Source organism: Macrosteles quadrilineatus, unplaced genomic scaffold (genome assembly GCF_028750875.1).
Source record: "Macrosteles quadrilineatus isolate MER2022 unplaced genomic scaffold, UCM_ALF_1.0 Scaffold_46__1_contigs__length_943047, whole genome shotgun sequence".
In the NCBI taxonomy this organism is placed as follows: Eukaryota; Metazoa; Arthropoda; class Insecta; order Hemiptera; family Cicadellidae; genus Macrosteles; species Macrosteles quadrilineatus.
In genome coordinates, this window is record NW_026542639.1 from 188,450 (window position 1) to 206,550 (window position 18,101).

Consider the following 18,101-nt stretch of genomic DNA (forward strand, 5'->3'; position numbering starts at 1 on the left):
TATTTACAATATTGCTAATACAAAAGTGTAAAATCAATGTTGAAAGAATAGTACTATTGTATTTACAGTTCTTCAACATTTTCATACAAAATGTGTAAGATAATCTGAACAGTGACCTTGTAAGATGTATTTTTATCGAATGTACAATAATCTTTTACATTTTTCCTATTTGAACTTATTAGGTAGCTTACAACAACATGAGTTTTTACAAATATTGTGACACTTTTCTACCAGTCTACAAATAAATACGAAAATAGATAACAAAGTTGTAAGTTGTTCCGTTTTGTTTGAACATTCCAATTCTGTAAAACTCACTATCTGTGTCCATTCTAACTGAATAGAGTTTTAAGTAAACACATAGCAAGACATGGACGGTAACAATCATATATCCACAGCCAAATATCACCTCTTATCAGTTGGTCCCTGCGAAAATTAGGTTTCAGAAATTTTTTTCTGAATCCACAACAAAAGTTGTTTGCAAGTCTACGTATGTCAAGCTCCTTGAACAACTCGTTTATCTGTCGTGTCTTCTCCCTTGGATGCTTGAAGGGGGGAGGGTGGGGGAACCCATCCTCCGAAAGCAGATTCTAGCTCCTTAGCGACGGCAAACACTAAACGATCTTGGTGCTTGTTGGCAGCCACCTACAACAAATTTTGTTATGAGAAACAAAGCAGCATGTGTCTCAAAAAAGAATTTCAACAATTCATTTTAAAAAGCTTTTATATTCATTGTTTGAATTATTTATAGTTTAATTACATTTTCATTAGGATAAGTAGAGATGGCTGAGGACAAATAATTTAAGTAGTGGCGATGTAGAAATAAATAATGCTGAGTGAAGAAACAGTGACTTAACTTTCTTAAGGGTCGAAATTCAAATATATCAACGTGGAAATTAATCTTTTGAGAATTGGCTTTAAATGGCACTAGGGTCCTTGAATGGTGTAATGTGTGTTATGGCTTATTCTACCTTCAAGATTGACATAAACTGCCCAGTTTTTTACCTTTCGTAGAAAGATAACCACATAAACATGATCTGAGTTGTAGCACATCCTTATCCATCCCCTCTTATCTAACCATTTATCTAATATTGATACAATTAATTGATAGTTTATGAAGACTACAATTTAGGATGCTTGGTTTATTTGAAAAGAAGTGGAGAATAGTATAAAATTTAGGCGGTTTGAGGGTAAGCGATTCCATTCCCCTCCGCATCACCCCAACTTTGAAACAACAGCCGACAGTTGATCAGCTGATATATAAATTAAGCTTAAAGAAGTCATGGGGGAACTTAGTAAACTTTCCCCTCAAAACGCCTAAATTTGTAAAAGTACTATAATTAACAGCTGATTTAGGTTTGGAACTTTAAAACTGTTTCAATATTGTCTGGGATTTTGACTACAAAAATTGTTAAATGCACTTGGCGTACTTTTTCACTTTTTGAACGCCAGTCTGTTGATACCCTATCCTTTTTACATGTGCTCTAGTAGGTAAATTTACCTAATTTTTTCCTTCTTGATTTTAATGTACAAACAATTCACCAAACTAATTCTACCCACCTGGAACCCTGTAGGTCTGCCATCCTTGGCCAGTCCTGTAGGACAAGAGCAAGTAGGAAGTTCTATCAGGTTGAAAAGCGTGCAATAACCAATGTTGAGAAGCTTGTAGTAGAACTGGAGGTGGAAGTTAGTCATATCGTGGAATGTGGGGTACAAGAATACACCATCATCCTTCAACATATCCTGGAACAAAATTGTGTGTTTGAAAATTGCTGTTAAAAATATGATAAATCCAGACAAAGTGATCACATCAGCATTACATAGATACATATATGACAAAGCTTAACCATGGAGTACGAGGTGGAATGTGGGTCGTGTGGTGTCTACTTAAAGCCAAGATTAGTAACCGTACTTGTTAAGTACTTAGGATAAACGTTTACGTTCATTGACTAACCCATTATGCTTTAATTCTACATGGGACTGGGCATGTTGCAGAAATGTACACAGAGACTATAGAAATTTGGACGTGAACCAAAGCAAGATTTAACAGACATTAACATTAACATTAACAGACCTAGATGCCATTTGTCATTGGACTATCAATTAATGATCTTATCTAACAAAAGGCCAACATAAGATAGTAATAAGACCAGGGTTTAGACCATTTTTACAAAAGAACTTAGGAAATGCCACTGGGGTGGATAAACTCAAAAAAAATATGATGCTACATTTACAAAATATAATAATCCACTCGTTAAACATATTAGTTATATACCCATTTTTTCCTACTTCTTAAACTGAATCTAAAAAATATTTATGAAATGTTATTCTAGCATCAACATAATATTTTAGCCCACTAGAATCAGCCCACTCTCATCTAAACTGGAATTAAAATTTTAAAAGTACACTATGGCTTTGTAAATGCTAACTTACATCAAATTTTTCAATGAGTGTCTTCTTGGTCTGAAGCATTTCTTGGAACTCCTTGTCCGAGATACTATCTGCGTACTTCTTGATGGGTCCATAAACAAAAGGTGGATGCGTGTGATTCGTGCAACCAAAGACATACTTCATGTAGGTCAGGATCACACTGTTCCATTCCTGTATAGAAAAGAAATTTCAGAAATCTCATCTTGACCTCCTGAAAATACCCTTCCTCAAAACGCTTGAATATTGTCATTGAGCTCAAAGATTCCCTCCAATCCAGAAGTATCACTTACGTTTAACAGGATTGGAATATTTGCATTCCAGAAACTACATACAAGCTATATACGCATCAAGTATGGTTAAGCAAAACCTTCTATTAAACCAATAGTTTATTTGGATTAACCTGAGAGGTTTTTGACACTGTTTTGCTTAGCGTTCGAATTCAGCCTTCATTTTCTCATAGCTAAATTATTTACTTTCACTTTAAGTGTTTTATCATGGCTCTCAAATAAAATTATTTGTAAAGTCAACATAATTAGTTATGAGATACCTTCTTTATAGATTGGTAGATGAAATTAGGCTGTACAATAATAACTATTAACTATACAAAAAGTCATTTAAATAATAAATTAATATTGGTTTAGGTACAGTGCTTGCAGATTATGAACTACTATATTGAATGAAAATCCGTGCATTTGGAAATTGGATTAGCGATTTATTGAAAACTATCTTACTTCAGGATTGTCTTCAGTCTTTTGGTAAACTGTGTGACATGATTTCATCCGTAACATTACAACTCCTGCAACCTGAAAAACTTCTTCAATTTCCTTGATTGAAACCTGCAACAAGATAATTACTACTGTAGGTACTTAACAAATTCTTATATTAGAATTGAAAAATGTACTTTCTAGTTGGATTTTGAATCACCATTAATGATTTTGATACACTTGTAATTATGCCATGTAGGATTACTTAGAAAAATCACTAGATCAGTGAATGAAATTGCAATGGACTTCCAATAATTTTAGCACGGTTAAGAACAGCCCCATGCCGGATTACTAGAAATTAAAGACTATCAGGTGGCATAAAATTCTTTGTTGTAGCCCCAGAACTGATATATATATATATATTAAATTGGTTTTACATTACCTTCATCAGTTCCAAATTTCAATCTATTTGGAAATGATGAAAGTAATTAAAGTGGTTTAAATACCTGTAATGTCGACAATCTCAAGTGGTTGTGAAACAACTAGTTTCGGCTCATAACGGAGCCATCTTCAGGTTTTGAGCCGAAACTAGTTGTTTCACAACCACTTGAGATTGTCGACATTACAGGTATTTAAACCACTTTAATTGTATCTCGATAATCCGGAGGCTACCCATTCGAAAAAATGAAAGATGAAAGTAATTTAAAACCAATTTAACATCAGGTGGCTACAACTCTGAATGTCACTAAAGGATGTGCCATGTTAGTGAATACAGTCCTGTGATGTTATTGAGATAAAACTGTATTAGGAATAACAAGGTTAACTAACACAACCGTTACTCAAAATCAGACCAACATAAATAATCTCCTTTAGGATAACATTATTAAGGTAACGGGCATTCCTAACCGTGAGATGTTGGACTAACGGAAGTTCACTGTGTATTTGTTCACAGAGACAAAATCCCACTTGTGTTCAGGTAGATTAGTCAAACTTATGGCTGTCCAGGCTATCCATTTTTCACACAAAACTGGTACATATGAAAGGGAGTCTACTAAGAGTATAAAGTGGCAATAAGTTCTATCAAAATTAAATTGAAAGCATTGCATGTATCAAAGTGAAAGATTGGAAACCCCTCTGCACATAATTCTACTGATTCACTTCCCTACCAACCTCCTGTGCTATGATATTGTACTTGTTGGCAAAGTGAGCGACCGCTCGTCTCATTGCTGTCTTCAACTCAGGATGAACTTTGTTTGTGAGCACTGAAGGATCTTCTTCCATGTAATACACTTTTATCTTCTTTAGATCCACCTGCAACATTTTACCTGTTTAGCTTTCATTTGATACGAGATCATCTTGAAAATTAAGAAGTTAAACGGGGCAAAGCCCGCGGGTTACAGCTAGTATTGCTCTAAAACAAATCGAAGATTACAAAGATTGCTTTAAAAATAATTTAAACATCCTAGTATTTTACTATGTATAATTTAATTAATCTGTCATCCTCTTACAGAAGAATTGGACGTATCAATGGACGCATTACACATAGTATAAATAAGTCAACCTTAAGTATGTCTTTACATTTTTATCCAAATGCTGAATTTGTGACACAAAAGATGAATGTTTACAGCTGTTATGTTAAGCAAATTATTTTATGCCAAAAGCTAGTTTAGAATCTTAGGTCGGCTGCTAGACTTTTTAAAAATTAAAACTTAATTTCTAAAAAACTGGGACCCTAAACTAAATTTATGGCTTCGACATTCCCTAGTTCTCAAAATTATCTTTCTTTCAACACAAAAATCATGAAAATCCGTCGAGTGGTTGATTCAGAATCGTGAAATAAAAAAACACTATTTCGTTTTAATATTATAGATTTTGTCCCCCCATGGATGCAGATTTTAATGTAAAAAGTATACACTTTTTTCTTGCATTTATTAAAATTAAAGTAAAAAAAAAACGTCTTAACAGCTTAATTATTTTTTAATAAGAGATTGAATTGAGAAGTCAAAAGGGATTATTTTACTTACATTTTTATTTTAGTTTCTATCCATGGGAATTAGTATAACAATATTAAAGATTGTACAAAAAAAGACGTTAAAGAATGAAATGTTTCAAGTGAGTAGTTCTAAACTTGAAATTGTTGTTGAAATCAATGTTTTGTAAAATTTATGGTTTTTGGACATCAATAAACCGGTACTGGTAATTTTAAGAATTAAATAGATGAACAGCAATTTTATCTGTATAGAGAGTAAATATAACAAGAGCAATAATTTCAGAGCATCCGGAGTAAAAAAATAAACACTCATCCGTCACTCTTCTTCACAACTATAGTGTAACTATACAAATAATCAATCCCTTGATTAATAAACAATCCCTTGAAAACACAATTTCTGTCAAACACAACCATCTTGATGTTCTAGTTGGTCTGAAAGATGGCACCGTAGTGGGCCAAAATACATTACCACCTATATAAAAATATTAAGTATATATATACAGAAATTGTATTTTTATCATGTGAGTCTTTTATAATAACACGTTGTACAATAATTGTTAAGAGATTATTGTCTCTTGACAAAATTTAGTAGGGGGGGGGGGAAAGCTTTCATGGGTTCTCCTAACACTTTTTGCTCTATATCTACATATCAGCAGATTAGCTAGTTAAGGTGAGTTGGAGATCGCTTCCACCCAAACCACTTAAATTTTGTGAATGGATTATATAGTGGCTAATGTCAATAAAGTGATATAGTAAATAATTTTCTTCAACTACTTGGCCTAAGGTCATTACCGGTTCATCGAGTCTAAGAAAGTCTCGTTTCTCAGGATCGCTGATGGATCTCATATACAGAGGAAGATCCTCCGCATATCTACACATCGGAGCAATCGAGAAGAAGTTAGCCCAATCAGGATCTTCTGACACTGGAATGTGTCCGTCAATACCCGTGTAGCCTGGAACATTTCCGTAATGAGGCTGGAGCACCCAAAAGAGGTGATTTTAGCATAACACTTCTAAAAGAGAAAGTGGACAATGTACAGTGCTTTTCGTCAAATGCAAAGGAAATTGCATGTATAGTATAGAGAGTCACTATTTAGGGACAAATCAAGCTCAAAAGTTGGCAGCCTTACTTCCTTTACTTCATTACCAATCAGCTGATATGCTATGGCGTTATTGTGTTTACACAGCACACTCACAAAATTTATGCAATAAATTCCCAATCAAACTGAAACATGTAGATGCATATCAGGTTAACGGTAATTAAGTAAAAGAAAATTAGGGCTGCCACATTATAAGCTTGTTTTGTTTCTAAACAGTGACTCTTTGTTCTTGTAATTTTGGTTGAGTTTGAAAAAAAGAAACAACTCTGTGTAAGACATTTTATAAGGACAGCATATTGCCATGAAAAGAAAGGGTGGGAACTTTCCAATCCGTTCATAGAAAGATTTATATTTTAATTTAATATCAGACCATTTCAAATGAATCATTTTATACCCTTAATGACAAATACAAATCTTGAATCCTTACGATACATTAAATCAATTTCAAATGGCTTTAAAAATAGCTGCCTTGCGTTTAAAAAAAAGCTTTGACAGATTCCGATTAACACATAAAAGTTCAATTATTATAAAGCTTCATCAATCATCAGTAGTTTCACTACGCACCAGGAGTTGGTTTATGTCCGTAAACACCACAGAACAGAGCTGGTATTCGTCCTGAACCTCCGATGTCTGAAGCTAGGCCAATAACTGAAGCTCCTGCACCTAGCAAAGATGCCTGGACAATACACATTCCATGAGTTGTTAAAACTAAGTTGAATTCAATGTTAATTTTTTTTAATGCAGTAACAGTAAATTAAAATTTTCTGTTCATATTTGTATTTCAAATTCTGCTAATATCAATTAAGCATGGTAAGACTGTTTATGTGATATATCTTTCCCAACTTATAATATTTCAAACATAAAGCTCGGTCCACATTATCACATGCTCAATTATCTCAATGAAAAATATTTTTAACATGTGAATATTTCAAGAGAAGACACATTTTTTTTCATTTAATAACAGTGTATGTAAAGTCTTAGAATTTATTTATAATATTATAAGATTTCCCATCCTACCTCTCCCCCAGAAGAGCCGCCAGCAGTTCTCCTGATGTCGTAGGGGTTATTGGTGCGTCCCGTCACATTGTTGTATGTCTCCCAGCTCATGCAGACTTCCGGAGTGTTTGACACTAAGAGAGGGATCACTCCGGCCTCCTTCAGTCTCCGAACAAAACTAGCGTCCGCTGCGGCCACTCTCTCCTTGGGCTTCACTCTACCTGCGTTGTGGCTCATACCTGAAAGTGATGAAAGATTGACAAAGAAGAATGGAAACATGCGAGGGTCTTATATTTTAGGCTATAGAATTGCCTCACTCTTACCTGGGTGCGAGCTAGTCTAGTAATAGAGATCAGAGCTTTGGGTTCGGAGGTCCAATGTTCAAGTTCACCAGTTATTGCTTTAGATATGAATGCTTTGGCCCTCCTAGACTTAGCCTGAAGTAAAACGTTCTGTGCTCAAGCAATTCTGAGCTCTAACAAACGCCCTAGAATATTAAGGTAGGACAAAAAATGTTCTCGTAAATAATGATCTCACATATCCAAAATATATGTTAGTTTAACAATTTCTTCATGGATCAATAAACACATAGTTATTATTGGCTACAATATATACCAAAAACAAATTGAATTTATAGATACAATTAATTAATTTATGAGATCCAAGGGGCAAAAGAAGGCGTGAGTGACTATGAGCTGCACACCACCAGCTACCACGACACTGGGAGGGTCGCGAAACAAGAAACTCCACCGATCCGCAAGATCGCGTCCGTTTCTTACAATATATTTTACTGAAAAATAAGTATCCAGTTTTGATGAAATTCGGTATAAACCTGTGAAGCTGTGTTGATTTAAAAACACTATATTAACTTGGATGCAGCATCCAACCTAACTCGTCGGCGATGTACGCTTGGACCACCTCCTCGCAGCAAACCTGGATAAAACCATGAATAACTTCACAGCAGATTTTGTTATGGGTAATCAAATTTGTTCACTCGGAGCACCTCCTAGGACAAAAACAACCACGTGGAGGTGTAAAGCGTGATAAATAACTAATTTTATTTTAAAATAGGGAAAAAAGCTGACTGAAGGAAATATTTTGACGAAAATGTAATCAGACAAATGGAAATTCGGTTAATCTGTAAGTTTGCTCTGTTTTCTTGTGGAGATATTTTTTGTGTTTTTAGACTTTTTTATCAGTTGATTTTCTAATATGGCATGGAATGGAATATTATTTACAAGCTAAAAAATAACAAGAGTTAGTTCCGATTATAGAATGTAGCGAATTAATTAATGCTTTTGAGTTGTAGGATTTTTAGAGGCAGCAGCCAGTTGCAGAACATTTTCCTCTATCAAACAAACATATAATCTTATAACCAATAAATAATGGCAAAGTCAAGGTGAACACAGGCAAACATCAAGAAATAACCTCCACCTAGAATCGATAGATCGTATACCGTACTTCACTTTCACTAGTTTTCTCTCAATGAAAATGTCCACATTATTTTAAAGATACACTTGTAAATATTCTATTTTTGTAAAACCTATTGAAAAAAGTAAAACTCAGTCCATATAGTATCATTAGTTAATTTAATTGAAAAGTATTTAATGTTGGAATGTAAACGGATAACCTTTTCAAGAACCCAAGTAAAAATAATTCAATAATATAGTGTTTGTTATGGTTTGTCAAAGTTATGTGATTTTTTAGATGAATGTACACAAATGTTAAATGATGACTTGAGCGGATCAATTTTTTATCAACTTTTAGATTTTTCTAAATCAATTTAATCAATACATTACTTGATCTAACTAAAGAAGTATTAGTGGTCCCATCTCTTGGGCCCATAGCGTGTTTCATGCAAACTGCGGGCCTGGGGGGTCATCCGCTACAAAGGACGAGTCAGAGCTGAGACAGGAAATCTGCTATGTGTATAACAATTAAAGATAAAACTTTTGAAAAAAAAACACCCATCATTTTTACTCACCCTGCACGGCAATGCTCTCCTTGATGGTGATAGGGACTCCAAACAACGGTCTGTCCTTCTTGAGCTGGTCAGGATTGTAAACTCCCGAGGCTAACTGCAAATCTACAGTTCTAGCCTCTTGTAGCGCTTGTTCAAACCTGTCCTGTACAACAGCGTTGAGAAGAGGGTTGACTGCCTTCACCCTGGCGATGTACGCTTGGACCACCTCCTCGCAGCAAACCTGCATAAAACCATGAATAACTTCACAGCAGATTTTGTTATGGGTAATCTAATTTGTTCACTCGGAGCACCTCCTAGGAAAAAAACAACCACGTGAAGGTGTAAAGCGTGATAAATCAAAATGTTTTTGGTGCAGATGATCAAAATTTGCCAAAATGGTGTAAACCGCTAAAACTCAATAAAATAGGAAATTTCTATTACTTCTCTGTTCCGTATTTTGTCAGCCAATGACGTGGCGCTGTGAAGTAGTAGATTGTTGTCTATGGCCGGCAGTGGCGTCTTCTTACGGAATACGGCCATCAGTCTCGAGTACGGCCACACGGTTAACCTCAGTAACCAGACCAGTGTCCGCATCACGTACTTGGAAAACTTGCCCCACATCTGCAACAATGTACAATAATGTAGTTGGAATAACACGAACACAGACATAGAGGGAATAGAGCATGTGAAAGAGGTTGGGTTGTATGGAATAAGCTGAGGCCAATCTTTTAATTTTGAAACTGGCTGGACCCAGCTGTTCTTGATCGGCCCCGGGTGAATAAAAAACTGGTATTTTTAGTGTAGCTACACAATGAATCCTACGATATTCTACAATCATTCTTCGATCATATTTTAGGTCAAAGTATGCGGAGTTGCACATCCCGATTAGTAATGTAATGGAGACGAACAATTTTAAAAGAAACACAGTTGAGTTCCTAAGATATCATTGATGATTGTAGGGTACGTAAACATTTGACGTTACTTCCCAGTGTTTCCCAGCAAGCGAACTGGTCTAGTAGTAGAGCGCCAAGTTTCGGTCACTGAAGTCTTGGCAACAATTTAATGGCATTTAGTAATGAAATAATTCCATGAACCTCAAGACCTAATCTGGAATAATGTGTAAAACTGATCCGGACTAGAGCGTTAAGTCCAAAGATGTGAAAGTACCTACAAAAATATATCACATAGCATTCAGGGCCTTTTCACTTTTATGATAAGGCTACAAGAAAGATTTGAAACTGATATCTTACAAACGGTTATGACATTTTTTTTAATATGCAATTTTTAGGAGGCAAGTAGGCTAAATCTCTTTTAACTTATGGTGATTCTTATAAAGTTATACACTAAATTAATAATTTATAAGAATTAACTGCTTACGTATTTTGTAAACATATTTTTTAAGGAGAATATCTTAACACAAAAATTATTCTTCTCACCTAAGAGACTTTGATTGTAACATTTTCGGGTTCAAATCGCGTCAATCACCAAAGCCTATAACTTTTAGCTACTGGTGTGTGATAATGCCACGGCCCTCTAAACTTAGCCTGAAGCAAAATAGTTTTTATCTACAGGCACAGTGAAAGAGCTACCCCCTAAAGTACGAGACATATAAATATATAAATATTTTTGAGGGTACTACTAGTACATACAAAATACGTTATCGTGTAATTAAATGAAAAATCCGTTTGTCAAAGAAATAAATTAAAATTCCGTGTTTCACCCATTCTCCCGTGTAAATGCTAGTAGCGACAAAGCACCCCCATGTCCGACACTTTCCCCATGCAGGTAATTATCACTTTGTCTTGTTTGTCATCCGCTTGTAGCCTACAGGATGTTCCTGTATCCCTGGCCTGTTTCCGGTAAATACGTCACACTTGGTTTACTTCCTCCGCGACACAAAGTAGACCACGAAGGACACTTTTATAATCTAAGATGATTTTTAGTAGTCAAATAAATCTGGGCAAGGACGTCAAAAGTAATACATTTTCCTACTTAAACATTCATCCGCTGATTTTGCGGAGGAAAACAGTTCCGATTGATAAAAAATTTGACTTCATCGTGTTTATGTGTTTACTAATCATGTTAAATTGTATATTTCCCTACAAAAACGTCGAAATATCTCCCTTTATGCACAATAGCGACAAAGTTGACAAATTTGTATTATTGTGTTGGCGGAGTGTATAGTCAATGGTAATACATGTTACTTCACAATAACGGTAACAGCTGTTCGTATACCATAGCAAACAAGACGGAAATAATTTGGGTGCTAATTTATTAAGTTGTGTGCAATGTAGTCTTGAGATTTTAGCAGCGCAGTGAAACGAAAATCAACGAACCAAGTGTCTTTTCAACTTCGGCGCTTTTTTGAGCTCATATCAAAAAGAGTACTGTACCTAACTTTAGGCTCTAAAGGTTTTCTTCTTAAATACCAAGTAATTGATTTGTAATATTTGAGGGCAATAACCATTATGTTAATTTAATTTCGTCGTCTCATTTTAGTCACATGACATGAGTGGTGATCGCAGTGGTAGATCAGAGGTACTAGGGGTAGAGCGCAGGACATCCGCCGAGGTCACGGGTTCAAATCCCACCAGTCACCAATTGATTATATCCAAGTGGTCATTCCACAAACTCTAGGCCTAGATTGAAGTACTGCAATGCTGTACAGTCACGTGCTAGAGCCTTGTATAACAGTGATAAAATAAATTTCGATTCTCGAACCAGCAATGTCAATTAGATTTTAGCCCAATATACTAATAACGAAGTAGGGGTACAGTATTCGGCAATTTAATAATCTAAAACTTTGTAACATTAAGATCTTTAAGTTTTCGGATAAAAATCATAAACAAAATTTTGCCATTGACTGACTGTTTGTCCATCTTTGTAATTGATTTACAAAACTACCTATAGAAAAAATCTATCATACAATATTTCCTTTACAGAAAAGTAGGCCTACCGGTAACTTTAAACTTGTTTGTCTACTTCGATGTTGTCCTTGTAAAAATATCAGTGTCTGCTTACTATCAATTCAACCTAGGTCGCCTAGGTCGGCTAAAAATCCTTGTTCCAATAGTTTACTTGTGTAGCTATCCTGTAGATTTTAGGTTTTGGTAAACAATTACGTTTTACCATTTCTTACCATTCTACGTTAGATCCAATCAAGAGCAAACTGCAAGTGTCTCTTCGCTGCAAACAAAGAAATCATTTACACGTTACTTAACCCTTCCTTGCTAAGCCTTTGTTTATTTTACACAACATAGGACATCCTCGTTGTAGCGTTGTAGGACGAGGCAGGATAATTAAACATATCCTGGGAGATCAACAACCGACAGTTGTCCTTGCCCGAGGTGTAGGAAGAGGGCGGAGAAAGCCAACAGCTGATTGCACTTTACGCAAGAAACACCAAATGTATGTAGGACTATTGCAAGTTGTGGAATCATCTAATTTAAACTCTCCAAGCAAATTTCTCGTCCTAATTTTAACGACCTGTGAGTTAGAGGGTCATGGCATTATCCCTGGGAATCCATTGGTGCATGTCGGGATTTGAACTTGGGACCTCACGGACCAAAGCGCCGCGGAACCATTAGACCAACTCGCTCCCGCCTATACTTAGGAAGGAGGGGAAAAGTTTATGTTGTGATAGAAACCACCACATAAATAATAATATTGAAGTCAGGTGAAAATATAAATAAGACCAAATACTTTACTAAACAGACTGTAAAAAGTTCGTCAAAAATGTGTTTGGAACTTATTCAGAGTTGTCTGAGTGACAGTCCTCGCCTTCAAATGTGAAGGTGGCTGGTTTCATCCAAAGCGAGATCGATTCTAGGCTTAAATGCCTTTTACAACTACAGCATTGGGCGGTCTATTAATGATGATATCGTTGCAATAGACTGCGCTATAAAATATTCATGCAAACATTTTATATCCATTTTAAGATCAACATTTCATAACAATCGTGTGCAAAAACTTCATATCCTTATTTGAACAAGTTTTTTGTTTTAAACGTTACATTGGCTATGTGCAAAAGGTCAAACATGTTTATGGTAGAAAAGATGTATCACGCTTCACTGACGGACGCAAACAAGTTATTTATTCGTTTCCCTGAACGCACCTTGATTCGCGCATTGAAAATATGTAGCTTGACTTTGTAATCAGCTGGCTTTATAGGGTGACGTCATTGCATGTGGTAATAATGTATCTATGGCGGTATTTTTCAGGCGCATTTTATTTATCTTGTCTTCCTCAATACCTTTTCATGGATTGTTGAAATATTCAATGCTAGTGCTTTACAATAAATGTTCGGTTTCAATTATACCATTTTCTTCCACTTTCTACAATTTCAAATAACTTTTTGAAGGAGTAAATAGTAAATATAATTATGATTCTGTTCTGCGGCGCTAGTGAGAAATGGTAAATATAACAGTACCGTAGCTAAAACAAGGGGACAGTATGTACAGTATTATGTTACAGTTTGTTTTGGATGATACTATACAACTTACTAAATAGACAAACCATAAACAATATCAAGATATAAACGACATGTAAGCTAATTAGTAGGTTACATAATGTGAATATGTTTAGGTTATAAAGTATTTGTGACGAGGCACCGCTCATCAAAGGATGCTTTTGGACAGAAACCATTGTACAGGGAAAGCAAAATACAACGGAGACTACAAGTTTTTCGATTCAATACCATTGAAGTTTTTACTAATATAATTTCACATAGTTGTTGCTATTTATTCTTGGGGAATCCCTTATAAGAATATGTGAACGGCAGGGTTAAGCTTAATTTCAACATTTTTTTGTCTTTGATTCAAAGAAGGACTGGTTAACTGTCGTAATGAAAAATTGTCTGCTTTATCATCTTGCATGGAAGAGTAAGCTAAATTTGATCAAATCAAGTGACAAGTTAGCAATTTATAATGTTAAATCATGCAATAAGTACAAAGCTGAAATCGCTTCAAGGTTCGTACTATGCAACGAACTAGAAACTAGAACTAGAGTAAAGAAACTACAACTTCCTCAGCAACCCAAGGATGTCAAGTTTCTTGTTGGCACTCTGACAACTAAAGCTTGCGAAGAAACAATAGCTATGAAGACTTCAATAAAAATGTCGGCGCCATTGTGATGTAATTAAACTGAGCTGGAACCGGTTTATCAACGACAGGGCGTGTACTAATCTCACACACAGCAAGGGCATGGTTATGACGAAGCAGTGACAGTTGGTATGTTAAGTATGCATAAGGGGTCTCGATCCCGGGAGTAGCTAGATCAATCCCAAGACATAAGGACCAATCCTAGGATTCTCAAACTTTTTGTAACTCATAAAATAAAATAAAATAAACTTAGAAATACAGAGATAATAAATATCTCGAAATATGTAGATATGTGTTCCCGATAATATTTCAGGTTAACAGGTTAACATATAATACAATTGTCGAATCAGAACTAAATGGTGGGCCAACTTAATAATATCAAATTTGAAAAAAAAAGTTTCGAGGGAAAAACTACTATATAAGAGGAATATAGCAGTAAGGATATTAACGGCTGTTTTTGGCATTCCAAATCAATCAGCTGATTTAGTGAACACGCAACAATGAAACGGTTTGATAAAGAACATTCGAATTTGTTATTTTAGCTGTATTAATTCTAAATTGTATTGTACATCAAACATTTAAAAAAATCAAAACTATTTTGTTCAGATTGGTTTGAACTGTGGGGGACAGGGTGGCATTTTTACATAAGTTTTTGTACATTTCAAATTGTTTGATATATCCGGTATCATAATTTAAAATAAATCAAATTTTTAAATAGGGCACTCCATGGCGCATTTTACTATAAATTCTTTTCCCTTTGTTGGATTGCACTCGCAGGTGTCCGTGGATTCTGTGATGCAAGGGAGCGCGGAAAAAGGTAATAGGCTAGTCGTACCATCGCCACAGGGTATTCCTTCTTGATGTATGTGCAACAATGTTTTTTTTAAGCTTAAGACTAAAAACAGGCCCAAGATGGTATGTGTATTCCATCAAGATTAAATTAGAGAGGTCAGAAATTTTACAACATTCGAGCCTTGTAATTTAAAATATAAGGCAATTTACACTTTTCACATACGTAAACTATACTACTTACTTTTAATTAGTAACAATGAGCAGGGGTCCAACACCTCACCGAATGTTCATAGCAACAAATCGAACCAAAAAGAACAGAAGCACTCGCTCACTTAGTACACCGAAAATAAACGATGAACACCCAACCGCACTAAAAGCACAGAATTGCTGCACTTGAGGAGTGATTTACCGCATAAACTACCTGGGATCCCGCGAATGTGGCGAATGTGCAGACGTAAGATCCTCCAAGCCAACTGAGGAACTGACCTTGCCTGGGACCGGATCACACGAGCTGCACGCCGTGGTCCGGTTCACCTCCGGGCACATGGCCGACGGGAGGATCCATCCGGAAATTGTTATCCGGTAATTGAGCAACAACATACCCAATCATCATTGTTATCCACATTAAACATGTTTTTCGTGACGAATACACTACAAATACAATTTTAAAATTATAGAGCGACTCAATCTTTTTTAAATAACTGAGTCAGATTTTGCCAAAATTAATTGTGGAATATCTACCTATCTATATTATTAATACGCTACATGAAACTTTGTGGACAATAAGGCTTTTTGTTTTAAAATTTAACCCCACTTATTACATACCAAAATGTTCGTCTAGGTGTGTATATTTGCAAACTGATCTTACATTTTTGATAAAGTCCTTGGGCTCTACACCAGTGGCTTTTACAGTCCCCATGTTATCCTTAAGAAGAACGTATTTGTTTACATTATGATTAGCTGGATCATTTAATTGCTGTTAATATTTTAGTTGTATTTTAAGCAAAAGTTTGCTACAAACATTTAGGTACTGACTTGGTTTAAATGAAATATTTAAGATATTTACAAGAAATGAAGAAATGTTGATTATATCGAACTTTTATCTAAATCGTGAGTATTTCCATAATCTTTGAGTCGACTCTTTTAAAGATATCGGAAATTATGACTGTTATTCGTTTTAAAATAACGCCATTAGCTGTAATACTTCGCAATTGCTCGAATTCAAGCAACAGGTACACTAGTCCATATTTAATACAATATTAATTAAACGTTACTATGTTAGTTTGATAACATTTAGTTTTCAATATTACTGTATGTATATGCCTATGATGAAGGTGTCAAATTTTTTGCGAAGTGCTAATTAGAGTCTATTAAAGATTAATAAAAAAACACATTTAGTTCATTAACTGCTTAAAGTAAAAATGTGTGGATGTAACTTACCCGACGATTCAACTACTGTAATAATCAAAAGATGACTTTAGGAGAGGAATCCTGACAAAATTCTGTGACTTTTGGCAATTCAAATCTGGACCCCGCTGTCCTTGAACATCAGGTTTTTAATAAACGATCCCGGCCAAAGAAACAGTGTGTGTTTGCCAGTATCAAAGCTAATCAATACATCTCAACCACACCTAACCTCATAGCTAACCTAACCTAACCTAACCACCCTCATACTGTAATTCGGGTTGAAATACTCGTAGGTACGTCATAAAACGTAAACACTCGTTAAACAGCACTGAACACCAATCCATTAAACGAAAATGAAGTATTTACAATATAGTATAGTATGCATCCGACTACCATGTCAATCAAAAGTAACTTTGGATAAAATAGTATTTCCAAAATAAATTTATTTGTTTATGAACTCATCCTGTTACCTGATCAATGCTTGTAGAATGGGAATTCGGTAAACAAAGTTGTATACGGTTGTTACCCACGGGCTTCACCCCGTTTGACTTTATAAGTATTAACAAAACTATTGATTGGTTAAGTTAGGCTGAAATAAACAAAACGGAATACAGTAATACAAACAAATAATCACACCTGATTTCTATAAGGTAATACATTGAAAAAATAACATACAAAAGTACATCTGAGGTATTTTTAACATTAGGTATATGGAAAGTTCCCTTTAGAAAGGAATTACGACCTTAAAGGGCAATTTCTGAAATAATGCGCAAGGTTTCTCATCATGACGAACATTTTAAGTATACAAGTAAAAAAGAATCAAGTTATTGGTTAAAAAAACTATGTTTGTGTAAAAACATTAGTCACATGAAGTAGATGATTTGTTTGATTTCTCGATCAGCTGTTTCGTTTCTAATGAATTAATAATGTCAAAGATTTGTGATTTTAAATACATCAATTAGTATAGTAAAATTGTCTAAATATGGTAACTTATTCTCAACTAAATTTTACTATTCCCAGCATGAAAATAAAGTAGTGAGATCCATTATGAGTAAAGTTTAAGGCACACAATCCTTGATTGAAATGTAGTATACATTAACAGTCATAATACACAGCAATTATTATGTAGTAGACTTTGACTATTTTCAAGTAACAAACATATGTTTCTGTAAATAAAAATTATCTCCCTTGTTATCCTTATGGAGAAATACGAAACTTTAAAGGGCCCCAGGGCCTCACTCTCTAATTATTTCCTTAAAAAGAAGGTTTCCTGCACAACTTCACGTTACGCTCTTTCCAATGACACCAAAAACATGTCAATCGGTTCAGTAGTTTCGGAGGAGTAATTGTCACAAAAATCGTGCTTGCGTATTAAATAAGTACGAGAGGTCGTCCAGTGGTCGAAACTCGACCAAAAATATCTAATGTACTGTACTCACTTATCTATTTTCACCCCACACTGTAAATAAAACATGTGATTTGAGTTTCTTCCATTTGTTTTAATTTTCTGTTTATATTTCGTTGTTATTTCATCACCATGGCAACGCATAAGATCCATGTTAATTTTTTCAAATTTTTTAACTCATTTTTCGTGCTTATCTTTGAGCCTATTTAAATTTATAA

At 35.0% G+C, this 18,101-nt stretch overlaps 1 protein-coding gene across 2 annotated transcripts in view; it reads right to left on the reverse strand.

The window, feature by feature from the left end:
- Positions 1-2: 2 nt before the first annotated feature.
- LOC129005943 (fatty-acid amide hydrolase 2-A-like) overlaps positions 3-18,101 on the reverse strand; it is a 40,086-nt gene continuing 21,987 nt past the window's right edge. The window contains exons 1-11 of one of the 2 annotated variants that reach the window (XM_054434980.1): positions 15,313-15,530; positions 9,622-9,801; positions 9,202-9,421; positions 7,239-7,456; positions 6,786-6,897; positions 5,914-6,074; positions 4,302-4,442; positions 3,159-3,263; positions 2,431-2,598; positions 1,558-1,740; positions 3-642 (exon numbers count right to left, since the gene is read on the reverse strand). In XM_054434980.1, coding sequence (XP_054290955.1) covers positions 493-642; positions 1,558-1,740; positions 2,431-2,598; positions 3,159-3,263; positions 4,302-4,442; positions 5,914-6,074; positions 6,786-6,897; positions 7,239-7,456; positions 9,202-9,421; positions 9,622-9,801 — 1,638 coding nt within the window. In that variant the 5' untranslated portion in view covers positions 15,313-15,530 and the 3' untranslated portion in view covers positions 3-492. Of the gene's footprint in view, positions 643-1,557; positions 1,741-2,430; positions 2,599-3,158; positions 3,264-4,301; positions 4,443-5,913; positions 6,075-6,785; positions 6,898-7,238; positions 7,457-9,201; positions 9,422-9,621; positions 9,802-15,312; positions 15,531-18,101 lie in introns of those variants that run through there. The other variant, XM_054434979.1, reaches the window with a different exon arrangement.